The sequence below is a fragment of the Varanus komodoensis genome, unplaced genomic scaffold, assembly GCF_004798865.1.
Source record: "Varanus komodoensis strain SLA01 unplaced genomic scaffold, ASM479886v1 scaffold5, whole genome shotgun sequence".
NCBI classification, from domain to species: Eukaryota; Metazoa; Chordata; class Lepidosauria; order Squamata; family Varanidae; genus Varanus; species Varanus komodoensis.
This window is the reverse complement of record NW_025336087.1, coordinates 51,490,305-51,517,622: the sequence shown is the minus strand read 5'-3', so window position 1 is coordinate 51,517,622 and position 27,318 is coordinate 51,490,305. Positions and strand designations below refer to the sequence as shown.

At 41.7% G+C, this 27,318-nt stretch overlaps 1 protein-coding gene across 3 annotated transcripts in view; it reads left to right on the top strand.

The window, feature by feature from the left end:
* The window catches only part of RFX3 (regulatory factor X3), a 177,931-nt gene that overhangs the window by 104,140 nt on the left and 46,473 nt on the right, over nucleotides 1-27,318 (top strand). For all 3 annotated transcript variants that reach the window (XM_044445915.1, XM_044445913.1, XM_044445914.1), the window contains exons 5-7: nucleotides 1,997-2,071; nucleotides 9,767-9,948; nucleotides 12,570-12,689. In XM_044445915.1, the coding sequence (XP_044301850.1) occupies nucleotides 1,997-2,071; nucleotides 9,767-9,948; nucleotides 12,570-12,689 (377 nt within the window). The remainder of the gene's footprint in view (nucleotides 1-1,996; nucleotides 2,072-9,766; nucleotides 9,949-12,569; nucleotides 12,690-27,318) is intronic.

Here is a 27,318-nt window from a genome sequence, read left to right as displayed (position 1 = left end):
ACTGTGATGTGTTGTCTGGAAATAATGACTGATTCAAGATGCAGCTGCTGGTTAATGATCCTAGATGGTGAAATAGATTGATTCTGCAACAACCTAGCTGACTTCCAGTTTCCAGTGCTAGTTTTGTGTTTAAAGATTAGTCTGAGCCCAGCATACCATAATAGCAATCTGCTCCCAAATGACTGCTCTCATGTGAAACTTCCAAACTTCATGGGAGGCCCTTTGGGTGCCCTCACTACCTGAAGTATACTAGCTAGCAACACAAAGGACAATGTATTCTCTGTGGTTACAATGATCTTGTGGAACTCTTATCTAGAAATGTTCACCCTACTACTTACTAGCTTTTAGACAACTGATCAAAGCAGGTGTTTTCTAGCAGGTTTTGTGGGTTGTCTTGTTTAAGCCTTTTCTTGTTTGTGGTTTTCTTACCAGTATCTCTGCTAGTTAGTTTAACATGTTGGTTTCATATCATCAGTATATTGTTGAATCCTTTGGAAACTCTTAATTGAGAGGCCAATTGCAAATATTTTCAATAAGATAGTGTATTTGCAGAGAATATGATATTAGAGGAAGCCTTTTAATTTTTATCAGTTTTGTATTTGATATGGAAAAGCTATAACATAGTGCTGGAGCACATACTTTGCATGCATAAGACCCCAGATTTCAGTTCTTGACATCTCTAGTTAGAAGGATATTGGGGAATAGGGATGGGAAGGACTTCTCCCTGTGAAGAGTAAATTGAATTCTGCTAGATGAAATACTGGTTGGACACCTCAGACAAATGAGGACTTTATTTGGCCTCTCTATAAATTAGCACAAAATATTCACTAGTGTCCATTGAGAAACATAAAAACATATTTATTCTTTTGTTTCTGTTACACGGTTTTTTTCTCAACAGCTAATTTATGCTTTGCTGTTTTATTTCTGAACCAGCACAGTAGGCTATCTTGTACTATTCTCTCTGAAAAGCTGAGTATTATTTTTACTTTGATTTTATGATTCATTATTTTTCATATACAGAATATTTTCCATCCCTTTTTATTAATGGATTTTTAGACTATTAGACATACAAATCCAGTTATTCTTCATGAGGATGTACATTTAAGGCTATGAAGTAGCCTTAAAGTAGATCCAAAGTAGAAAATCATGTCCTTGGAGAAAAATTACATGTACATCTGGAGATTGCCTTGTGCATGCATGCCCCGCCCCCCACCCACACACACATTTCAGGACTCACTACAAAAGACTCAAAACTCTTTTTAAACTGAATTGTGCTTTGACAGTAGAAACTGCTGTGGCAAAACCATTAAGCAGACTAGTTCTGTCTTGTTCACAGATTATTATTGGGGAGGTCAGAATGTTATCTCAGTGAATAAATTATGTTGATTTATCAGCAATTTAAATAATGAGGCTAATGACAGAAGCTTGTTTAATGATGTTTTAAGAATCATCAGGGAAGAGGTGCATAATACAAAATTGCTGCAAAATGGCTTCTCATAGTACATTCCCATTACCAGAAAACAAGTCTCATTAATGTCCATGAGGTTTACATTGAAATCCTATGGCATGTCTCTCAGATGTAACTTTAACTGCCCGGTAAGTGGGTACAGGATTGGAACCTCAGTCACATATTTATTTGTTTATTTGTATACCATTTTTCTAGAATGCTTATTTATTTTATGTACATTATATAGAGTTTTCAAGATCCCTAATTGTTTGTTGTGTGGCTTAGCAGTAAATCATTTGCTCCTGTCTTTTTTCTAAATGGAGGGAAGTGTCCTTTCTGAGAACCTCATTATTCAGTTTCTATAGACACAGAAGTTGATGCAAGATTTGCCGTTGTAACAACTTGAAGTGAATGTCTTCAATAAAGTGTAATATCTGTCTTTGAACTAAAGTTTCCTTTTGAACTTTGGGCAATCTATCAAAATTTCTGTAGTCATTCTTTTATTACTATCTTGTCTTGAGCCGTTTTTTTAATGACATCTATTATCAGATTGAAATGGCGATTGAGACACTGCAAAAGTCTGATGGTCTGTCCACTCACAGAAGCTCTCTTCTCAACAGCCATGTAAGTTGCCTCTTCTTCATGTAAACTAATCCCTTGCTTGTTCTGCATGCTCAGCTTGCCTTCTAAATGCTTGTTTTGTTAAATCTCTCTTTAAAAATGCTTCTGAACCTTTCTGCTTTCATATTTCCACAGCAGCTCATTGCTGTATCTTACTACAGCCAAAATCTCAGAGTACCAAAACTTGAGCCTTTAGATTTCCTCAACCACCCAAAGCAGTTTAAAGATAACAGTCACAATAAATCTGAGTTAACATGGACGTCATACTATTAAAATGTGTATTTTCTTGTCATTTGACAAGCAACAGGCTGTCATGCTCACAATTATGATAAAAGTGTGTTGTTAAAGCAAAGATCTGACTTACTTGTTTCATCTGTACTTGTATAGATATACTTCATCTTCATCCCAAACTTCATCATACTCTAGTAAGAAAGAAATGGAACCCAGGATGTGACTAGAAATAGAAATGTATGGGTATGAACAGACATGATTTTCATAGGCCAAAGTCACCAGTGGGAAGAAGCAGGCTTCCATTTCATTCATCTCTCTGAGTGCATCTCCTTATTCTTTCCCATATAAGTTATCTTTCACTACTATGCATGCAAGCCAATTATACTGTTGCAGGGGGACAAAACCCCTTCACACCTGGAGGTGGGCACCTGGGCTCAACCAGGTGTGAATGTGCCTCTGTGTAGAGTACTGCTCAGGGATCTTTGCAGTACATAAGCACTATCTTTATATACAGCCTGCACTTAAAATGACAAACGATTTGCTAGTTTTACATAAGAAGAACTTCATAAAATGACACCAAAAAGCAGTATATTTATTGGATTTGATCCAGAATCTCCTACTACTAACAGAAGCAGTCCATGAGCAGAGTTCTGCTCAGGATGTTTTGGCTGGTGGAAATGGAAGAGCCTGTGGGCAATATCCAGTGGGGTAGCTTTGCCTCCACTGCTTCCATTACACTCATAGGAGCTACTGCTTGTACAACAGGGTTTTGCTGCTCTAAAAACAACCCCAGCAACTAGTGGAGGTGCTTGTTTCTGGACTGAGACAACTGGGTGTAGAGAGTGGGCCCATCTCTTGCTCGTTATAGACTGTTCATCTGATTCTGAGGTGGAAGCAGAGGTGCAAAGGTCAAGAGTGATGACTTTGATGTTTCAAGGTTACCTAATAAAGCCTCTCGGGCAGAGCATGAGAACTGGCCTGTTTCAGAAGGAGTAGAAGGGAGTGCAGATGTGAGAACCAGTAAAGAGGCAACATGAGAAATCTTGGGTAAATTATACCACTAAGACTTGAATACAGTGTGGTGCTAATGAAAGCTGCCATTGTTGTCTAAGGAAGCGAGAGGGTATGGTTTACGGTGACAGTTTCTGTATGCTCAAAAACCTGCTACATACTGACTAGATCTAGACTGCATTTTTAACCTGTGCTGTTTTTGTACGTGAGAGCTTGCCCAGCCCCCAACTCCACAATATGTCCCTCTTCAAAAATCAGTACAACTGTTTTGACCTTTATGCCACCTCATTACTCTGAATTTTTTTTTAAACCTACATGTTTGAGATTTTAAAATGAAAATGACTCTTTCTAATTTGGTTCTACATGAAAAAAATCTTAAAATAAATGAAACCATGTAAAATGTAATGCCTGTCTATGAGTGGAAATAAGATTGAAATTTTCAAGATTGAAATTTTCAAGATTGAAAATTTAAGATTAAATTTTGGAATATCCACAAAAAAACTCAAAAACAACAAAGCCATTAACAGTGTTGATTTGCTGGCACTTTTCCTGAAATGTTCTAGTAAATCTCATGAAAATTATATTATTTAGCCTTTCTTGTACTGGTTTTTACCAAAGAATAAACTTGAATGAAGCAATTATATTCCGTGCCTCCTCCTGCTATTTTATGAGAAAGCAAAGCCATGTCATTTTTTTTTAAAAAGGAAGGTACTTTATAAAGTTGTGTTACTGCAATATGTCCCTTACACTAGAAGTTGCCTCTGGTGACCCTCCAGATGCTTTGGCCTACAGTTCCCTTCAGCTATAGTCAGTAAAACTAATGATGAGGGAAGAACGATGGGAATGCAAGGCCCAAATATCTGGAGGGCCACAAGTTGGCCACTCTTGCTTAACAGAAACTAGTTAATCCATGGTTAGAAATTTCACAAATTTTTGTGAATGTTTCTTCATAGAAATTTATTCCTTAATTTCACTTGAATATTACTATCTTTCTGATTATTGTTTTGTTTTTATCAATAGCTAGAAACATAAAGAAAGGTAGACTGAGAAGCTATATGAAGAGAAGCCAGATTTATCAGTAAATCAGTGTTTTTTAAAAAACTTGTATGAGTTTATTTTTACTCTCATAAGGTACAGGGAAGAAATGAAGTATTTTATCTCCTCTGACCCTAACCCCTCCTCTGTGCCTCCTAATTCTATCATTCACTGGTACATCTAGAAGTCTGAGGAATGCTCCCACCTTAGAAAAACTTTTCAGTCAGAGAACTGTTTAACATAGCAATTGAAGGGTAACATTCAATAGATGAACTGTCAGAACTAAATTTAATTTGGGCAGTGTTCTTAAAACCTTTAAAGTAGAATCTCTGTATTTAATGTTCTATGCTCATCTTACTTGCCCCTAACACTTTTGCATGAATGGTAATTTTAGCAGGATCCCAATATCCGGGAAGGATAGGTTCAGAGTACCTCAGCATGTCTGAAAACATGGATAGTAGCAAATGCTATATTTGTGGGGGTTAAGGGACCTCTGCAGAAGTGGAAAAACCACAGATATCTCTAGGGAAAAACTGCATATATCTCTAGAGTCTTCATGCCCACTGAGTGACAAAACATATGAGGCTGGCTGGTACTGAGACTGTGGCACCCTCAGAGTGCATATTTCCCTAGAGATAGTAATGCTTTTTCTCTAAAGATACTCACAGGTTTTCCACTCTTGTGGGGAACCTGTACCCCTAACCCCTGCAAATGTAGTGGGCTGATGGTCAGCCTGAGTTAAGTGAAACCACTGTAACTGAGACAGTTGAATGGGGGGGGGGGGGCCTGCCATACCAGTCTGTCTTTGAGTTAGAGTAGCAGAATGAGGATTGAAATTATTAGGAAGTGTGGAAGTTGATTGGATTTTTATATATATATTGTTTAATAATAATATTTGACTAAAATTCCAGTTCAGAAGGTTTTTGTACCAGACTTCCTCAGAAAGAAATTACAGTGCTATTGCTTAATACTGTGTGAGTGTATGGCATTTTAATAGGAAAATCTTATAATTACTTGTTAAGAACATGACCATACTGTTGTTAATTTGCATTTTCTCAAAATGATTTATGTATTGGGTTGTGTGTTAATACATTTTCCTTTTTGTGGCTTTTTCATTACTTTGATGATCACCACCTGTTTGTTCCCAACATCTGATATTCAGAGGTATAGTCATCTGAGCATGGAAGTTACTGCTAAATAGCTGTAATGCTGATGTCCACTGACAGACCTATCCTGCATGAATTTGTGCCATTGTCTTTGTTGCTTGCCAGAGTGACATCACATCCTGTTTGTCTCAAAGGCAGGGTCAACTGATTTCTGCATGAATGTCACCTTATGGACTTAATGGCAGCTGATTGGCAGGAACAGCAGCAACATTTTACCAGGCCCTTTTTGTGTTACTGGCTAGGGGTTTTTCACTGCCTTCACAGCAATACAAGCAATGGGGATGTTTTAAGCTTTGGATATTCATTGCAAAAAAAGACTTTTGTATTGTCTAGGAACTCTGGTATTAATGAAGTAAGAATTTTCAACATCACTCAGTCCTCTTTATGAGATCTGATTACTGCAGTGAATGAAAATGGCCAAGGGCAGTATAACTTTGGGCTAAGGATTACCTGCAATGCCCAGTGCCTTATTTTATTCATCCTCTCAAGAGAGCTCCACTGGATGGGCTGATAGTTTCAGCCCCAAATTCTTGCTGATTCTGCACCAGAATATTTTGAATGTGCTGGCTAATGCCTGGCTAGTTTCAGCTAGCCAAGTTTATTCTTCCCTACTGTGAGGAAGAAATGTGCTTGAGAAGAATATAAAAAATCTGTTTATAACACAATGTCAAATGTTGAAGGATCAGTAGAACATCCCCACCCATCCCACTGAAACAGGTAGGGAAAAGCTAGCACAATGATTCCAAGATTGTGCTGCAAGACAACTGCTAATGTGCTGTGAAAAATAAATGCATACAATAATTAACTATTCACCCACAGAGGCTTTCTGCTGCTCAGAATGTTCTTCCTTCCAGACAAATCTCTCTGGAATGGTATTTCTAGCCCGTCTCTTTAGTGAGAGTGATTGAATCATTCAGGGATACCCAAAGCAGAAATGGAGAAGAATTGCCTGCCTTCGTTTGAATGTTTTGCTTCTCAGCTTGAACTGCTACTCTGGACTTGCCCACTTCCATTCAGGAGGAATGCCTAAAACAGTGGCTTCTGTAGAAACAAAGCTTCAGGTGGCATGTAATTCTTAACTTGAACCTCTTTGGAGTATAGACATAAAGTGTGGGGCAGTCAACAGGATTTAGAAACAGGATTATCATTGGATTTCCAGTCAAGGTTTTTCCAGTGTTCAGATGTTGCTGGAAATAAACAAACTGTCTGTTGCATATCAAATTCCAGGGAGAATACTGGGTAGGGAGAATACAGATTGTGGATCAGATAGCACTCATGGCACTACTTCCATCCAGCTACAATAGCTGGATACTATAGAGCAGTATGAATTATTGGGGGAAGATGGCACTGAAGCTGACAAATACAGGTTACCCAAAGAGAATCCATGGGGTGTGTAAGTGTGTGTGTGTGTGCTTACCATCATGGGTTTGTGTTGTGGTATTTCAACAAGGTCCATTTCGTCTTTAGAAATCAGGACCAGAAATACCGGTCTGTTCTATGGTTTCTTGGTACCACGATGATTTGTTGAGTCATCTGAACCCAACTCCCCACCCCAATGGTATGAACAGTAGAACCAGAAAGCTTTCATTTTGTGCAACTGTCAGAAGCATCCTTGCTCTGCCTGCTTCTTGCTTTAAGAATCTTCCTTGGGTCAGGAGTGGGTAATCAGCTGGATGCTGCTGCAGAAAGGACCAGTGTGACTCAGCTGATTCTCCCACTTGCCCTCCTACATGTGCTCCTGTGAGAAACAAGTGAGAGGGGTGAGAATCAGCTGGGCAGTAGTGTCTGGTTGGGACACAAGTGTCGGGACAATGCCCTCATTAGTCCCCCATTTTTGTTCTCGGAAGCAAAAATGAGAAAGGGGAATAAGTGTAGGCTCCCCCTTGTCACTACCACTTGCAAGAAAGCAGGGCATTGGGGAATCAGCTGAAGGGCATTGCTCCTTTCTGCTGTACTACTAAGGTGACTCCCCTCCCCTTTTGCCTGAGCATGGATCAGGCACCCCCCTCTGGAGCAGAAGGGAAGGGAACCTGATCAGCACTCTTGTCTTCTCTGCTGTGTTTCAGGGCACGAGCCCTGTTTGTGCAACAGAGCCTTCTCAATAGCCACAGTGAGCTGAACTTAGTTCACAAATAAAGCTGTCAAGGAGAAGATCCTCATTCCTTCCCACAGTGTCTCCTTGGATACTGCCTTGGAGGACTGAGTGAAAGAATGGACATGGCAGGAGGGAGGAGACTTAGCACTATTAGCCTGACTGTAAAGCTCATCAGAGTCCGAAACCACTAACCATGGTAACCACACAAGGTTGCTTTTTGTGATGTGTGAAGCCAGTCAGAGAGTTTATGGTAGAAGCAAGATTTGGTGTACTTTTTCACAATTCAGTCCTTTAGTCACTGCTCTGTGTATCTCTAATTTCTTCTTGGTTCACTGCTAGCAAATTTAAATAGTAACTTTAAAAAGATTGAACATGACAAGTAGAGTTAAAAGGGTGACATAAAATGACTTTCTCAGAATCTTTAAAGCTCACTATTATCTAATCATAACTTTATTCAATTTTTGTTTGGCAGCTATTCTTTATATTATGACTACTTTTCTTCTTTTCGACCTGGTTGTATAGGTGGCTTATCAAAATCTTTCAATACTATATATTTAACAGTTTGGATATTTTATAGTTCATGAAATACTTCACACTTGTTTCATATTCACTTTTGTATTAAACTTTAAATAGCATCTGAAGCTTCATTTCATGCATCCAATTTTTGAATCATATCAGTTATTTTAGACTGAACATAGATTTTTCTTAAAGTCTGTGGAATAGCTGGTTAGAGGCAGAATCCAATGTTGTACAAGCAGTCTTCTGTTCATGTAACAGGACTTTCCTTCTCTCTTGTAGCTCCCTGACACCCCCATCTGCTCCAGAAGGTTCCCCAACCATCTAGAACAGATCTGAAGGTGTGTGGGAAACTGCTGGGAGGGGAAAGAGTACTGCATTCTCCTCCCAGTTCCACTGACATAGTTCCATCTGATGAAAATATTCATTGGATTTTACCCTTAGAGGCTGTTTAAAAGCCTTTTCTATTTGGCCCTGTTGTTGTTTGTTCGAGAAATTCAGCACACACATGTGGGAAAGGCATGTCTTATACTAAACAGGGAAATTCTACATACCTTTCAACAATTTGGTTGCATCCTGCTGATCCTGCTGTCCAAGTGGTGAGTCCCGCTAATTCGAGTGTGCAAGTGGGACCCACCACTTGCACAGAACAGGCCTCACATTGGAATGACTGGAAATAGCTGTTTCTGGATTGGGACAGATTGGTGGGGCTCCTTTAAGCAAACCTTGCCAACCTGCCCCATTCCATTTTTGCTTGTTACCAGTTGTCCCTGGAAGTGCTAATTCAGAAGAAATTGGCAGGACAACACAATCAGCAAGGGCATAAGCACCCCTTTGGAGACTGCCCCTAGTTTTAAAGCTAAAAATTGAGTCCTGGCATTCCTAGCCAAAGCCACTGGTAGCCATATGTATATATAATTCAAATTGTGTATGTTTTACTTTTAAAATATTTATTGCATTTAAAACTGTAACAGAAGGAAAAGTAATTTGTTTTTATAAAAGTAGAGATTGTGTTTCAAAGTGCAACTTATGGATATATTGCCATATGTAAAATTAAAAGTTTTAATATGCATCGATTGATAATCATATATATGTTTTCCTATCTATATCCACATGTATAGGCTGAATATTATAGTCTAAAAGAAAAAGAGTTTTATTGGATCAGATTTGTTTTTCAGTAGAATTGAATATATCACTTTTCTAGTAATTTGCAAGGGATGATCTGGTCCCTACCTTTCTTCTTTCATATGACAGAATAAAAAAAAAATGTTCGAGTATATACTTCAGTATTTGTTAAGCATGGTATAGTGTTTCCATCATTTCATAAGAATACTTTATTTTCTGTTTGTGACACTTACTTTCAAATTGCTTATATTCCTTTAAGTGCTAACATTTTACCTCAAAGTATATTTCATGACACATTAAATTAACCTGTAGTTATTGTCCCAAAGTAATTGGTATTTCTTGAGGTCACACACTATGAGCTGCTCTTCCCCTATAATTGTCTATAGAGAATTAACTGGAATTGCAAAAAGTTGTAGCTTACTAAACATGAAAAACTATTTTATTATTCATGTTATATGTACTGAAGTTGTAACTGTTGTGCTGAGCTCATTTTTCTTCTTTGTTCCCAAATTAAAATAGCTTCAGTGGCTTTTAGACAACTATGAAACAGCAGAAGGAGTGAGTCTCCCCAGAAGTACTCTCTACAACCATTACCTGAGACACTGTCAGGAGCATAAATTGGACCCAGTCAACGCTGCCTCCTTTGGAAAACTAATAAGATCAATTTTCATGGGCCTGCGGACCAGAAGATTGGGAACCAGGTTGGTGTAAGCAGGCAAAGTTCTGAGTTAATAGGAGCAAGGATAGTTCTTTCTGATAGCACACTCAATGCCCCTGTGCCATTAGCTACAGAACTAAAATGGGGTTACTGAGAAATAGGAGATAGATATCATCATACTCAGAGACCCACCAAGGATTGGAGAGGGACAACCTCCCATACACAAAAGAAAAAAATAAGCACAGGAAAATCCTCCCAAGTTGTCTCAACTGATGGTAATTGATCAAGAAAGAGGTGTTGACGTTGTGGTGAACAGCTCAATGAAAATACCTGCTTTTATCTTTGCTCTCAATTTAGTGATAGCAACAGGGAGATGTCTTCCAAGAAGATTCCTCTAGGGAGCAATGCTTAGAGCCTACCCACTGGAGAAACCTCAGTAGGCTGTGTTGGTCAGACCAGGGTCCCCACAGGCTAGAGGTTCTCCACCACCAGCTTACATCCCAGAGGATGGTGTGGCTGGCCGGATGGCTGACCAGCACCCTAAACAAGAATACTCCTGTTTTGAGGGTGAGGATATACCTGAAACATCTTATTCTGTTTTCTATTGAAATGGCCTAGTGTAAAAATGAAGATTGTTACTCTAAATAAATTGCAAAGGTGGTACATGAAAATGTGGGCTAAGCACTTTTTCCTCTTAATATTGGAAAAGCAACAGTTAGTTTCTGTCCACTGAAGAAGGAAATATATCAGTTGCTGCAGGTGATATCTCCAACTGACGTTCCAAAGTCACATCATTTAACAAATGGGATTGATGTTAGATAGAGGCGAATTCCTTTGCCATTTTTCCCCAAACATTTCCCTTCATTTTTCTTAGTCAAACTTTCTCTTTTCAAAATAGTTATTGGAGGACCATTCCTTAGATTAAGAACACAAGCAAAGGATAGGTTTTCATATTCATCTAACAGAATTAACATTAACGCCCAGGTTACAAATATTTCAGAATACATGTACAGTGGTACCTCATCTCACAAACACTTCAGTTCACGACCCAATCGGGTCGCGAACAGAAATTTCATTTAAAAAATTGCTGCAGGTTGTGAACTCTGCATCTGGTGACGATTGCAAGTGCGCCCCCCTTCCCTGAATGGTTGTGATCGTGGTTGTGGGGGGGGGGGAGATAGCCCGTGTTCCGTGCCCGAGTGCGCCCGCCTCCCCCCCAGCACACCCTCGTGCCCACCTCCCCCCCTTGCACACGCGCACCCACCTACCCCCCCACATGCCCATGCCCTTCTCCCCCTCCCCGCACAATCGCTGGGGCAGGGGAGATGGCCGCAGTCTTTGTTGTTCTTTGTCACTTTGCTTCACATTTTTGTGAGTAAAAAAAAAATAGTTGCAGAACGGATTAACCTTATTTACATTGACCCTTATGGGGAAATTTGACGTGGCTCACGACCAGAGTCCTGGAACGGATTTAGTGAGCCAAGGTACCACTGTATTGCTCTACTGTACAATAACTGTTCCCAATACCCTTATGTAGATAAAATGAAATAGCATAAAATAGCGATGATAGAAATAAGTTGTTTACTATTTATGTGGAACCTTTTTCTCAACATAATCAAGTTGTCAGGTCTAGGACATAGGCTGTAGGTATCTCTGGTTAGAGCACTAGGACCAGGGGTGATGGAGATCTTGGCATGATGCAGTAAGACAAGAGGCAAAGGCAGGAACCAACAAGGGTCAAATACCAAGGCATGGCAGAACCAGGGGTGAAGGAAAGGTCAGGAGCAGGCAGGGATCAGATAATAGGCAATGGTGTGGTCAGACCAAAGTTAGGGCAAGACAAAACTGGGTGCATTATCAGGGCCATGATACAGCTACCACAATGATTTTCTGCAATGATAACACTGTGTCATTGCAGAAAAGCTGGACAGTGCAAGGAAGCCTCTTACAGAATCTTCCATAGCTCTCAGCTGCACAACTTCCTTGTACAAGCTCCAATCCTTGCCAGCACCTCAGGTCAGATACTGGTCCTAGAGGCACTTGCATGGTGAACCATGCTGCCTTTCACAACACATAATCAGGGATGTTATGCCATTCTTGCAGATTCTGACACAAATTCCATTTGAACTTAAGTTGTTGCCCTTAAAGGAAATCTCTACAACATCTGGCTAAAACCTTGAAGTAGTATCCAGTGCTGCGTATATGAGTCTACTGATCTTGCTGCAGGAAGCTACAGCTAGCTTCCCATTCTGCTGGGAATGTAACCTGGCTACAGTCATCCGCATTTACACAGTCAGACCCAGGGTTCTTCCAGGCAAGTTCTTAATGTGCCTCAGACATGGAATTTTACAAGTTGGCCACAGGCGGGGGGAGATACTGTTGTATTCCATTTATAACTTTCTTCTGTTTATCCACAGCTTCTTCCATCTTCTTTTTTAACACAAAAATATGTTAAGGAGGGAAAGGGAGAAAAGTTGCCCGATGCTGTTTGAATGATAGTTCTGGAAGCTGTTCACCCAGTATGTTGTTTACCATACCATCCTAGTATGACAAAGGATTTAGTGCTAAGACTTGAAAGTTTTTAGGAACTGAAAACAATCCAAGGAGAACATAGAGGGTTAATCTTCAGAATGTAGTGTGAATGCCATAATTTTTTTTTTAAAGGGGGAACTCCAAATATCACTACTATGGGATTCGTGTCAAGCCAGACTCTCCTCTTAATCGGCTACAAGAGGACATGCAATATATGGCTATGAGGCAGCAACCCATGCAGCAGAAACAAAGGTAAATTGTTGCCAAATTAACTATACCAGTAAGCACTTAGCATCCCTTTCAGCTTCTTGTTATCAGTGATGTGTTCAAGTCTTTTACTCCAGGTCTTGAGTCAAGTCTCAAGTCTTTACTTTCAAGTGCAAGTCAAATCGCAAGTCATTGCAAGAAATGCTTGTGTCAAGTCTCTGCTCAAGTCTCAGAACCCAACCTTAACAGAAAAAAGAGAGGTGGAGGTGAGGTGTGTGTGTTGGTGGGGGGAGTTATAAACTCCCCATGTTCCCATCTGCACCTGCAATGGCTTAGCAATTTATGCAATACACCTCCCACTTTTGGAAGCATCCCCCACCAGTGATTATTAGAGTACATGGGAACAGAGCAGAGGCAGCAGGCAAGAAAAGCACTGTTACACTTCCTGCCAAGGAGAGCAAAGTGCACTAAAAAGAACTGAAGCCTTCCTCCTGTATTGCAACCCCCTTCCCTCTCGTGCCAAGAGCTGAAGCCTTGCCTTCTCCCTCTCACAACCCCAGTCCTTCTCCTGCCCCCTTGACACTCCCTCCCTACCACCACCTCTGGTGTTTTTGCGCCAGCAGTAGACTGAGACTCAGTCATTAAAAATGCAGAAATTTCAAATTGAATCAAGTCACTTGCTTGGTGCTCCCAAGTCAAGTCCGAGTTGAGTTGCTGATGCAACTTGAGCTGGACATGGGAGCAAATTGCTCAACCTGAGTCCCCAGCACTGTCTGTTAGCCATGGATCTCTCAGAGGAATAGATTATGTTTCTCTGGACAGAAATAATGTCCTGCAGTAATTCCATGTCATAGTGTAATGCTACGTTTTGTGCTTTTAAAAAATGTTTTGCACATTTTGTGTTTCTAGATTTTCTCAATTAGACATTAGCAGGAGCACTCATATTATGGGAACAGGATTTGGCCTTTTCTAAATAGATGAAGGAGAAAGTGGAATTAAGTTACCCCAGGTGAAATCAGCTCCCCCTCTGTGTGTGTGTGTGTGTGTGAGAGAGAGAGAGAGAGAGAGAGAGATTGTAAAACGCAAGGGTAGACAACTGTTCTTTCCCCAAGAACTGCATTCCGGGATACACTATAGATCAGGGATCACACCTGTGTATGCACAAGGATACTCATGTGTTCTTCTTATCATGTACACATGCACTGAGTACTCTCAAGCCTCCTGTCCATGTTAGTAAGAATGGGTTATGCTTCCCTTCCTTTATACTGAGGGCATCTTGCACCTCTTCCACCACTAGCCAGCTGTTAGTGAAATAGTTTAACTGGAGAATACGATGTGCTGTGTGCTATATTTGCAATTTAAATCATGCTTTCAGCCATCCACCAATCAGTTTAGTGGGCTCTTGGGAGTGCAGTTGTGCTACAGGAGAGAGCATGCATGGGCTGCTGTTCTCAGATGTCTTCTTCCTTAGCACCAGCGGACTCTAGGTAGGTGCTTGGTGAACTGAAGGGTACCTGAACAGCCTACTTGTGCATCTTCATCCCCAGCATGCTTGAGCTGCTAGGAGCCCAGTCATATTGGAAAAGCACAAATGTGGAGACACTCATCCCCACATGTCCCTTTTCACCACATAAACATCTATTTGGAAGGCTATCAGAAGCCCACCAGTGCTGAGAAAATGACACATGGGGATAACTTCTTACCCCACAACATGATAACTCAGTCCTAGTACGGAAGAAGGCACATGAGGAGAATTACCCCGTGTGCTGTTTTCTGAGTACGGTTGTGCCCTTGTAGCTCATCAAACTGATACTTTGTGGTTCATTGGGAGCCTGATCATGCTGAGAAAGAAGGCACGTGGAAATGACTTTCCTTGTATATATTTTCCTGGTATAATTATGGTGGTGGCAGTCAAAGCCATAGGGCTACCCATGACAGGCCACACAGGCAGCCTACTAGGACCACATCTGACCTGCAGTTTGCCTGCAGGTATAGTATAGGAGAGCATATCTTGTGCAATGGTTCTTAAACACTATTTTTTCTGTGGGTCATCCTTTGAGTTAGCCTGTTCTTTTTGTATTGCTCTTCTTTGTTATATATCTGTGGAACACACCCTGAAAGCCCTCTGAAATTGACCTCTTTTTCTCTCTGAATATTGGTTGCCATACATTTTGGTGACAGAATGAAAGCAAACACAGCAATATTTGGCAGCCCGTCTCCATTCCTTCTTTTTTACACTTCAGTTCAGTTGCTTTGAAAAGATGAACAAGTTTTAATTCCATGTGGAATTAATTTAATTCTTATTTAATATAAAGGGCCTGGTTTAAACTGGGGTATAATTTGAGGCATAGTATTCTGAGATTCCTTTTATATCCATGCATATTTACTTAGGTAAACTATTGCTTTCTCTTCTTATCTGAGGTCAGGTTTGTTAGAGTACTGTAGCAGAGAAAATAGAAAATAAGGTAGTAAACCTGTCTCTTGATTATGCCATTTAAAAGTGAAAATGGATGTTCCCTTGATCAAATCCTGTTCCTTAGCTAAAACATACAGCAGCAGCACAATCTTACACGTGTCTTCTGAGGCATAAGTCTCACTGAGTTCAGAAGGTAAATGAGTATATGACTGTAGTCTAAAAGTGTATTCCTTTGCAGGTTTAGCCAGAAAGTGGCATGTATTGCCCAGTATGCTGCAGCTGGCATACTGGGAGTAGTAGAACTTTTTTTTGGGTAAACCTGCATAAAATTGCACCCTAAGGAAATTAGCCTGTCAGGAAGATGTCTGGGTGAGAATGCTTCTGCCTGACATCTACTTTTCTTTGTGAAAGGGTTTGTTTTCTTTTGTTTGCTTTAATACAATAGCATTGTGTCAAGTGAGCCCCGATAGTGAAAGTACAGGCCAAGCTGTATCATCTCAGCTGCCACTTGTGACAATGAGGGCTTAATTTCATAGGCAACAGGCAATATTTGGCAAGGTAGAAATTATGTAGGAGTCGTACACCAAGTAATTTCCTGTCTAGCCAATGCTTTTCTCCTGCTTTTCCTAAAGTTACTGGGTTGAAGTCATGGTAGTTGTGGTGCAGTAAAATACAGTGGCAGGACTAGGGAGGAAGTGAATTGCATATGAGTCATGCTTGTATGGGAATGCTTTATGTTATTCTTTAGCTATTATTATAAGGTATAATACTGTTATTGTGTACCATCAGTTCTTACTATCTCCATTGGTATTATTTATTTCATTTCTATACCTCTCTGTAACTGAAGCTCTCTGAGCAGTTCACAACACTCCAGGGAGATTTACAACAGTGAGCAGTCAATGAAACAAACTCTTATTCTTTTTCTTAAGTTCGCTTGTCTTTGACAACGTTTACCATCAAATAGAATTGGAAGCATAATTCAGCATTATTCAAAACAAGTCATCAAAAATATTGACTCCAGGACTGCTTAGAAACCTCAGTCTTGAAAAATATGGGCCTGAAATACTTTTTTATTTACCTATGTAAAACAACACCATGACTGAATAGGTTATTGCACAAACCTCTGGTTAAGCTGCCCTGGGATCAAACATGTATAAAAGTGTTCACTGGTTCAAGTCTAAAATCTCCACTTTAATTTACCTGGTATAGTAGTAGGTGAATCTGGTCTAGCTTGTAACGTTTTTTGGATCACCATTCTCAGTGAATTGAGGAGGACTTTCTGAATTATTTGGAAATAAATTACTTTGAAATGGCACGTATCCATTTACTTGTCAAATGCAAGAAATGTTATCTTTTGAAAGAGTCTCACAGAAAAGCCTCTGGGAACATCTTGTAACATTTGCAGTGAGGCAGTTCTTGGAGGATGGCCATTTTCCATGTTTAAGCAACTAGCACTTTTTTAAACCTCAAAAATGGTATCTGATTATTCATCTAAATACCCATCCAAGTTTTATTGCATCATTTCCACTGCAGTGCAGTAACTAAATATGTAGCAATAACTCAAAATAACATTTTCAAGTTGTGCTAGTGGTGAATAATTTGTTAGAGAAACTGAGGTAAGATGCCAAGTAAGACTCATTTTTAATATTCATGTCTGGATTATATCAGCTTAGAAACACTTGACTTATTTCATAATCACTGTCACCTTTGACATCTGCTTGCTTGTGAGTTCCTTGTTGTTGAATGTATTATTTATTTTTCTTTATTCCCAAAACTGGGAGTACTGTGTTTGCTTTTATATGACTGCAGTCATACTGGAGTTACTGTGAAGGAAACCATTTACTCAGGAGTTGTACCATTCTTTGTCATGGTTTTTGTGAATCACATATGTGGTCTTTGCCACATAGTGCAAGGCCTGGATAGGAGAGAAACTTCCATAGCAAAACGTCATGAAGTGGGTGGGAGCCCCCTGCCCCTTCCAGTCCCAGAATGGGGGGAGGGGGGGTCACCCTCTTCCTCAGTTTCTTTCCAACCATACTAGTTGCTGCATCATCTAATCAAATCAGCTTCTTCATCTGTTTTTTTTTCTACTCACTGTTTTTTTTTCACCTTCCCTTTCTCCCTACTTACCATTGTACCATTCCCCTGAGCCCAGTTTTGGGTACATTGGTCAGGGATAACAGGTGGAGTACTGCATTCCAGCACTCATTTAGTAGAACGTGTAAAGGCTTATACACGTCTTGTTGACTGATGTTGATGATAGACGACAATAGGGCAGTCTTCACAACCTGCTATCTCCCACTTACTGTTATTTCACTGCCATGGATAAGTATACGAAGGAAAAGAACATGTATGGCTGTGGTGGTTTTTAAAGATTATTATTATCTTAAGGTGGGATCACTGAGCAATGTGTTTAACAGCTATCTCTTCTCCACCCTGCAGAACAGGAAGGGTTGGAGTAAACTAAATTAATCAAGCTTTAGTTCTATTGAAATGAACGGGTCTTAAGTTAGACATAACTAACTTGTACCATTAATTACAATGGAACTAAGGAGTGACTAACAGTCTGGATCCAAGCCAAACTAATTGCTTATTTTATAAGGATTGAAAAGTGGCTTATTGTCACCTGTAACAAACACCTGCATGTCCTTCTATTAGTCAAACATTTGTGATGCTCTGTTACTTTCTCAGACATTCTAATAAGAAAGAATAATCAGATACAGAATATTAACAATTGGTATAATCACTAGCAGGAAAGTTGAACAACAGTGTGACACAGAGAAATGCTCATTCCTTCATTCATTTTACAAATTTAGATAAAACCAGGTTCCCCACAAAATTATTAAAGCAGTGAGCTTAATGACAACATTAACCCTAAAATCAACCAATAGCATAACTGATTCACCAGTAGAACTATAAGCATAATGCTGTGTCACAACCCAGGAAAATCTGGCATAAAGAATTGGTGCTTAAGGAGATGGCTGTAAGTCAGAACTGTAGATGCCTGTCAGATGTCAGAGCAGACTGCATTCCAGAGGGTTGTCTTACTAGTGTTGCTAAGGTGAGTGTAATCTGCAGCACCATCAAAATGGCTTCATCTGACACTTACAAAAGCCAGGCAGGGGTGTAAGGAATCAGATGATTCCTAAGTCTTTTAGGTCTTTATATGTTAACAGCAAAGCTTTACACTTTTCCCTGCAGTTTATTAGGACCCAATCTCCTTTACAAAAGAGGTAACAAACTGTCAAGAAGATAGCCCTGTAGCAGCTGTCTTCTACAGTGGTTGGTACTTCCAGACTAAGCCCAAAGGTAGGTTCACATGGAGCTAATTACAATTATCCAGTCATGAAATTACCAGTGCCAAGCTACCACAGTCCAAAAATGACTGTAGCTGGTATATTAGCCAAAGTTACTAAAAGGCACTGCTAACCACCAAGATCTCTTGAGCCTCCAATGACAAAGATGGATCTAAGAGCACTCCTGAACTAGCCACCTGATCTTTCAGGGAGAGTGCAACTCCATCCAGAATGCACTAAGTCCCTGATACCATTCTGCTGAGCTGGTCCAGGAGAATACAATGATGGTATCCAAAGTCACACAAAGGTTGTTTTAAGAAGAACAAGGTTGTGCTGCCTCTTACTCAATAAAGGTTGCCCAACAGGCAACCAGAGCTGATTTGGTCCCAAGGTCAGACCTGAATCCAGATTGGTAAGGGGTCTACCATAATCAACTTCATCAATAAGTAGTTGCAGATACCCTGCTACATAAGGACACAGATCAAGAGGATGCATGGTTGTCCACAAAATTGCAAGTATTTTGTCCACCTCATCAGATAGTATTAATTTCAGTTAATATCACAAAACATTAATGGATGAAATATTGAATCATCATTTGAATCTGCCATAACTGGCTGACAGAGGCACACTGGTAGAAAGAGGAGGAATGGATGCAAAGATACTTCGGGGGACAACTGAGAATAAGACCACCATGTCTAGTGGCTAGAAGAACAAGAAAGTTTAGGTACCATGTTTAGAAAGAAGGAAGTAAGAGCATGAGAGGTTGAGAAAAGCAGAATGTCATGGGGTAGATGAAGCTAAGAAGTCAGAGAGCCCAAGGAGCCAGGATAAATCTGGAATGTTCATAGGTATTTGGGGGAAGAAAGCTGCAGGACTCTATTCTAGTAAGATTAGTATAACTATAATGGAGAAGAAACTATTAGAGCTTTCTAAAACAGTCCATCTGTTAGAGAAACATTATTTTTAATTTCTTCCAGCATTGCTGGAACATCTTCATTAAGAGGCGCACATGTTCTCTTGCATTATTGAAAAAAGCAAATATAAACTTGGGGCATTTTAACCTCCTTTCTCAACTACCTCATAATTTGAGACTGTTAATCATCTCCATAGGAGACAAATTCTGTGGGTTTTCTTCAGCAATTTCTTGAAAGGTTAGTTGAAAAGGACCCAATAAATCTCAGTTATATCATTTACTATTTCAGCATCTTAAATTGTTGTTGAAATAAAATAATTTAAGATTATTTATGTATGGATCAGTTATTTTAATACGTCACTTATAGCTGTTCAGGTGCTACAGTAATGACTTAATAAATCTGTATGAAATAAGCTAACATTCAACTTAATTTTCAGGCATCTGCAAATGATGGCAAACATTTTTGTGGCCTGTCAGTGAAAAACAGATATAAAATAATGATTCACTTCTAATTTGGCTTCTGTCTACCCACATAAGACTTAAATTGAGTCAACATTGCTTTATTGATCACTGTTCTTCCCTATAACTTTTGCTAAACATAACTGTTACTAAAATTAAGCCTTGCTTCCTACAGCTACTATAAATTTTGTACATAAGCTTGTCTTTTCTAAAGTTCAGGCCATTCAGTTCAATAAAATGCATAGGAAAGACTGATTTAAAAAACTAGTTGGCTGATGGATTGCAACAAGTTTCCCATAAATTTAAAAAAAAATTCTATTGTGATGAATATTATCACATTAAAGTAGTTTTAATAGTACTTCAGAGTAAATATTTTTGAGTTTGTGAATTGAATTACTAATCAAACTAACTTACTTGATTAAGAGACGTATGAGAGAGGACTCTAAGTTGTATCACATTTTGTATTTGGAATAAAAACCATGATACTGTTTGTGTTAGAACTGGCATATGAAATTTGAGTAATTGCCAAAAATCCAAGGTTATTCAGCACTCTTTTAATTACTTTGTATTCTGTTTGCTTATGATACAGACCTGTCTTGGATGAAATGAGAACTCACCATCAGCCATGGTTGTCATGTCATCTGAACCCTTTTGCCAGGGTGACTTGTTTTTCTTGAACAATCCACCCTGCCTTCCCATGGCTTGTTTTAGGGAACATCATTCATACCTATGGGGGGCTTATCATGTGAGCCAAATCTGACAGGGCATTTTTTTCTGGGGTTGTTGAAAAGTGCTACTGCATTGCTTGCCAAGAACAAAAAAAGCAACAACCTCACACCACTCCTCACAAGTGATCTTGGCTTCCAAACTCTGCTTAGCAACAGACTGCTCTGCTGTAGTTTTTATCCTCCTTGACATTCTTCCCTTTCCAATGCTGTTTTGCCACTTCACTTGTCAGCAACCCATTTTAAATTTCATTCTTTCACCTGTGTATAATCTATATAGTGACCTGGAAGGAACTTGTGGTTTTGCTAAGTCTCTTCTGTGCCCTGTTCCATACACTTACATCAAGGTTTCTGAAAGTCTCCTGGAAAAGAAGCCTTTGATTTTTTTTTAACTGAAATCACATAGGCAGGATTTTGACCCTTAATCTTGTACTAGCCAATAAAATGATTTATTTATTTTATTTCTGTACCACGTCTGTACGACAGGCAAAGTTCTCTGTGCAATGAATCTGTACCAAGATTAGCACACCCCTCTTTTGTGAAGTCTTCCTACTGTTGCTTGCCCATTCCACCTAGCAAATGCAGACAAATCTGTCCTCCTGCCAGGGGCATTGTCTGTGCTTGGGAAGCTGGGCACCATCATCTTGGAATTGATAAACCCAGGGACAGTATGGCATTTGCTCCAGGTGCTCTTAATAGGTATAGTTGGCCTACCTTTGTCTGCTGCAGTAGTAATTTTCAGCAAATTCCATGATGGGTCCTGCAGAGGAAGCAAGCATCATTTCCTCCACCCCCCTCAATCTGCCTAATCTGAATCTCTCAATATGAGCATTGCGAGGTTGGCATCACAAGGTATCTGGGACCCCAAGTAAGGCAGAGAGAGCCAAATAGCATCCAAGGGTTTAGAGGCGTTTCTAATTTGAGACTGAACTTGGCACATTCATAGATTTCTGGATAATTTCAGAGGTATAGAAGGCGTGGCCATCTTTTTCCCAGGTTTTCAGAGTGCAAGGTAGAATGAGGATTCATATATTTTTCATCATAGTGCAACAACAAATCTGCATGGCCTGAAGAAAACCTTGAAGGAAATCAGAACTCAGTGCAAGTGTTCTGAGTTTTGACCATATACTGTACCATGCCTTTCTGTAAAAAAGTTGGCAACTATTGTGCCTGGTTATACCATTGGTAGCAGGTTGCTTTGTCCCAACCTCAGTATCATTCCATGAAGTCTTACCATAGTTCAGCCTCTGATTCCTCTTCCCTGACTCCAGGAACTTGCTTGAGCTGTATAGTGTATGGTCACCCATACCCAGTACACCTGCTACACAGCATCCTATCTCAAACTATTTCAAGACCCCTGGATGCCAGCTCATTTTTAAAAACAGTGTTTCACATGGAGCCTTTGGGAACTACAATATGCCCTCTAGTCCATCTCTGCTGCCCACTCTGCTTCTGGAGCAGGTTCACCAGCTATATAGGCTTTGAGTACAAGCAGCCTGATATATTTTCCTGTCACTACAAAAAGGGTAAACTGACTCTCTAATGTGCTGTATGCAGCCAGAGATACTCTGTCTAAAAGAAAGGACATGGGCAGTACCTTTCAAGAAGCAGGTTGCACTACTTTTCCAAAGGAAATGCAATTGGAGCTGGATCACTCCATGAAAGGGTTGGATATTTTCCTTCAAGAAAGAGTGGGTTCTTCCGACCCATTTTGACAAGCAGCAGCAAGAGCAGTAGGAGGAGGTGGAGCATAGCATTGCTCATCTGGACCAGATGGTGATACAGGTCCACATTGGTAGTTGACGTCCAGGAAATTTGCCTGCCAAGCTTGAGAGAACTCAGTGACACATTCTCAACTGGTTTTCAAAAAGTTGAGAAAGGGGGTGTAGTTTCCAAAAGTGAGGATGAACCTAAAGAACAGCCTTGAATAGTCAGCAACTGATACTGACTGTTATAGAGCCCACATAGCTGAGGGAAGAGGCACCAGAAGATGCACACCCACCAATCCTTGCATAAAAGGTGGTGCATCTATAAAACAAGCATAAAATCAATCGTAATCACAAGAGCTTGGGTTTCTACCACTGAATTATCAAGGGAGTATACTTATGAGATTATTAAGGAAATGAATGAACAGGAAAATAGAGTAATGGCTGTTATGCAGCTAGCTTCTGTCTGGTCAACTTGAACCATAGCCAGTAGCATCTCAGCTTCAGATGAATCTGTGTGGAGGTGTGGCAGCTTTGGACCTTGTATTTGAGCAGATGATGAGGGCATCGACAGGAGGCAGTTGGATGCCATTCTGTGTAAGGCTAATAAGCACAAGCTCCATACCAGCTCTGTGGAGCACTGCAGCAGTTTCTTCCCCCATATCACCCCAGCTTCTCCTCTTTCTCTGCAATAGTAGTATTCTGTGATGCTTTGAGTCCCTCAGTTCATGGGACTGGACATCTCAATATACACCCAGAACATCTGGTCTTCCCTATACAACCTACAACACATCTTTTGTCACACTATAACCCAGAGCCAATTGGACAAGCACCTACACCATCACTACAGCAGGATGAAGCAGAGTATTGGGAATGAGAAAGAGGGCTGCTCTGGGCACAATTTCTCAAGGGCTGCTGGCTGGCCTCCAGAAGAATCAAAATCAGAAGGAGAGGAGCAGGAGGGAACATAGGAATGTGGGCCATCCTGAGACACTGAGATGAACGAAGTGAAGATGCTTATCTCTTGGAATAACCAAGATGTACAGTTGGTGCAAGGGAACTTGGGGCAGGGGAGTTTCTCAGACAGAAGAGGCAGGTATGACTCGTGACCCCATGGTGCATCATCAGCAGAAGATGTGCCCAGGTAAAGGTTTGGCACGCAAAGAGGCATGCTCATTTTCAGAAGGCCCCTTCTGAAGGGATGAGGCCCAGGAATCCTCATACGGAGAGTTCCTGGAAGTGAATAACAGATTGCATTCAGCAAACTGCTCTGTGCATGCTCAGAGATTAATTCTGGGTGTTTTGTGCTTTTGGTCAATAAAAACACTTTGCAAGGAAAAGGCCTGTGGCTTTTTTAATGCAAGAAGGAAGAACCTCAGCCCCTGACACAGAGCAACTGGTTCAAAGATGTCTGCAGAGTACCCAAGGCAAATGCCATTGTTCCATGCAATCAGGGAAGAGGAACATCTCCAGGGAGCAGTTGTAGGTGCTCCCTTACTTTGTCCTCCACAATAATCCACCACATACCTATTCTCCCTCTTGCTGTATGCGGTGCTCTTATGTTTATAACTTATCCTCCTTGTAGCAAAATAAAAATTAAGATTTTCCTACTGTGTTTCAAAGACCCTCAAGGTACAATCTGCAACAATGTTGTTTGGTTAAGCCAGGCATTTTACTAGAGAAAACTGGGGGGGGGGGGGGTGAGGCTACAGTTTCATTTCTGCAGGCATGAATGCCTCTTACACCAGGAGACATGAAGTTGCCCTTTTAAAGTGTATTATCACCTGTCTGCATCACAGAATCCACCTTAAGCGCAAAGAAGCATTCCCACCATTCATATTGTGGGATGTTGTTTAATGTTTTTTGGGAGGAAGGGCTTGAATATCAATCACTGCACACTCTAAAATATTTCTTTCTGTTTCTTCTGTGCATTTTTCTTCTTGTTTTCACTGCTTCCCCACACTCTTGCCCAGTTTCTTAACACACTTGTAGTTCACCTGTTTGAGAGGTGATGCTGGCTACTGTGCTGATTTCTGCAACAAAGCGAACAAAGAACTTGGTTTGTGACCCAAGAGCTGCTTGCGCTGCGCGTAGGCTGTGCAGGCTGGAGGACATGGTTTTCCCGCAGAGCCATCTAGATAATGATTTGGTAGATCAGTGTCTCTCCCCCTCCCCTGCCTTCTCCAGGCCTTCTCCTCTGCTAAGCTGCTTTCTTAGCAGCCTTTGCAAAAATGTTGCACTGCTTACATTAGTAGCAGCCACTTCTCCTGCCCTGCCCCCAGCTGAGTTAGGGATGCCTTTACTCACTGTAAACTGCACCATTCTTTGGATTTGCCCTCTGTTCCCTGTTTAACTCATCCCTGGAGCTGGGGCAACTCAATGCATTTGCTAGCATGCTAGCCCTCCTCTTGGGTACTGTGGAAAGGGCTGGCACTAAGTTACGGTAGAAGAAGCTGCTATTGCTATTCAGAAAATTGTTCTGAAAGCTCTTACCATGAGGGGTTCTTCCTGCACCAATACAAGATACCTAGAATAAATTCTATGATTGCTCTTCTGTTTCTGTGCTGCAAGTAGGAAGGAACAAGGCTACAGAAAAACCTTCTGCCAAGATGGCTATAAATGTTTCAGTTGTCCGCAGTGGCTGGAAATCTCAGCCTCTTTAGACAGAGACTATGATGCTGTGATTGCAACAGCTGGAGTGGAGCAGTTTACACCAGTCCAGTCTTATCTACCAGTGGGCACTGTTGTGTTCCAGAGCCTTTTGATACTCTTGCCAAGTGTTGATCCTTGGAATGATGCTAGATTTCACAGAACTTGTGCATGCCTTTGAGCCACTTTTGAAACCACAGCAGCAGAAGTAGGCTTCATAATTAGATATTCCAATACAGTAATTAGGAAATCCATATCAGTTTTTTAAAAGGTTGGAGCTGACTCCATGCAAGCTTGCTTTTAACACTGGTTACCTCTTTCTCGTGGGATACAGGTGGCGCAGTGGTTTAAACTGCTGTGCTGCTGGGCTGGTTGATCAAAAGGTCGCCGGTTCAAATCTGCACAATGGGGTGAGTTCCCGTTGCTCCATCCCAGCTCCTGCCAACCTTGCAGTTCGAAAGCATGCAAATGCAAGTAGATAAAAAGGTACCACTTTGGTGGGAAGGTAACAGCCTTCCGTGTACTTCGGTGTTTAGTCATGCTGGCCACATGACCACGGAGACTTCTGCAAACAAACGCTGGCTCCCTTGGCTAGGAAACGGAGATGAGCACCGCCCCCTAGAGTCAGACATGACTGGCCTTAACATCAAAGAGAAACCTTAGCCTTTTTTGCCTTTACCTCTTTCTCAGCACTTTCTGCAGAGTTCAAAAACCCATTGCATGCAAAATTGTCGGAGAAACAAGCTCTACCTGTCTATTGTCGTAAAGTTGGGGGACAAGAAGGAGAGCATGAAAAGGTTCTATGAGCTAGGCTTTCCTTGGGTAGCAGGGGCCTTGAGTTCTTTACTAGCTACACTTCAGTTCTTCCTGGGAGCACTGAAGAGTTCTACAACAATTAATGTTCGTCGTCGTGGCCTCTGTGCATCACACATATGGGTGCTGCACCTGCGCAGTGCCTTTGGCCAGAAGATTACAAGCTAACGATTTATTTTGGCGGGAAAAAGCTCCGCTCCCCTCCCCCACAGCCTATAAAGAGCGGATCATCCGCCATTTTGTTCAGTCTTTGCGACCGCCGTTCGCTGTGCCTCGTGCCGCTTTCGACTATCGCTTTGATCGTTACTCGTAACCTGTTTTTTCTCCTTTTACTCCCAGTTTTATATCCCTGATAGTTCTTGTTAGCTCTAGTTATGTCTACAGTTCTTCTTAGCCCTAGCTATTCTGCAGTTCTATCGTTCTACCGTTCTATTTTCTTCTTAAAAAAAACCAAAAATATATTCTTACCCTCTGCACTGTCTCCCTTTTTCTTCTTCTTCTTGCGATGGCACAGCGAGCGGCCTTCCACAAATGTGCGGAGTGCAGGTCGAAGATGTCACCATCTGACCCGCACGACCTATACCTCCTCTGCTTGGGGGAGGGGCATAGGACCGACAGGTGCTCCCACTGTCTGGCCTTCTCCAAGCAGGTCAGAAAAAATCAGGAGAACCGCCTCCGGAGGCTCCTGTGGGATCGGGCTCTTATGTAGTCCAACCCACTGGTCGCCGCTCCGAAGCCTGGCCCAGCTGCGGTGGTCCCGCCCATCGGACAAAGGTGCCTCTACTTTGAGGGCCCCACCAGCTTCTCCCAAAAAGAAAAGCGAGAAGCGCAAGCACGCCGATGCCGACAAATCAGCCAAAAAGGCCAGGAAAGAGAAGCCCTCTAAGCCGGCCCGAAAGGCGAAGGATCCAGACCGACCCCGACACCGTGTCTCGGGTTCGACGGCAGCGTCGGTACCAGCGCCAACCACCGAACTGACCCCACCCGAGCCGGCGCTCCAGGCAGCCATGAGGGTCTCCCCTTCGTGTGGCTGACCCCCGACCGAACCGCTTCCATCTCTCCAGCGGGGCTCGATCGCTGACGGAGAGATTCAGGACTCTCCCCCCAGGGCTAGGTCACCAACGCCTATGCCCATGGCCACACTGGAGGCGGATGTCGTCGAATCCCTGCCCAGGGCCCGCCGGAGCCACTCCAGGGAGCAGCGATCCGAGCAGCGATCCAAGCGATTCAAGGACTGTTGTCGCTCCTGCTACCCATCTTGGGGCGAGCCATACTCGACTGGGTACTATCCCGCACCGAGGGATCGGTCCACACCATGCTCTCGTGATCGCCCGCTGCCTCTGGATCCAAGGCGCATGTCCCCGGTACCCCGGGATGAAAGCAGCCGGTCCGCTTCACCAGTGGAGTCTTCTTCTTCGGCCCCTCCGTACTACAGCACAGACTCCGATGACTCGGATGTCGATTCTACCTCTCCCGACATCGCAGTCACCTCCCAGGGCCCCGCATCACTGGACGAGTCGCACGTTTCTTTTGCATAGCTGATGTCCAGGCTCGGCCAATCCCTGGACAACGATGCCATCCAGCGGCCAGGACCGTCTACAGGTAAAATCTATGACGTCGTCTGTGGGGAGCAGTCCACCTCCATCGTCCTGCCCTTGATCACCACGCTACGGCAGGCGATGACCCAGCCCTGGGAC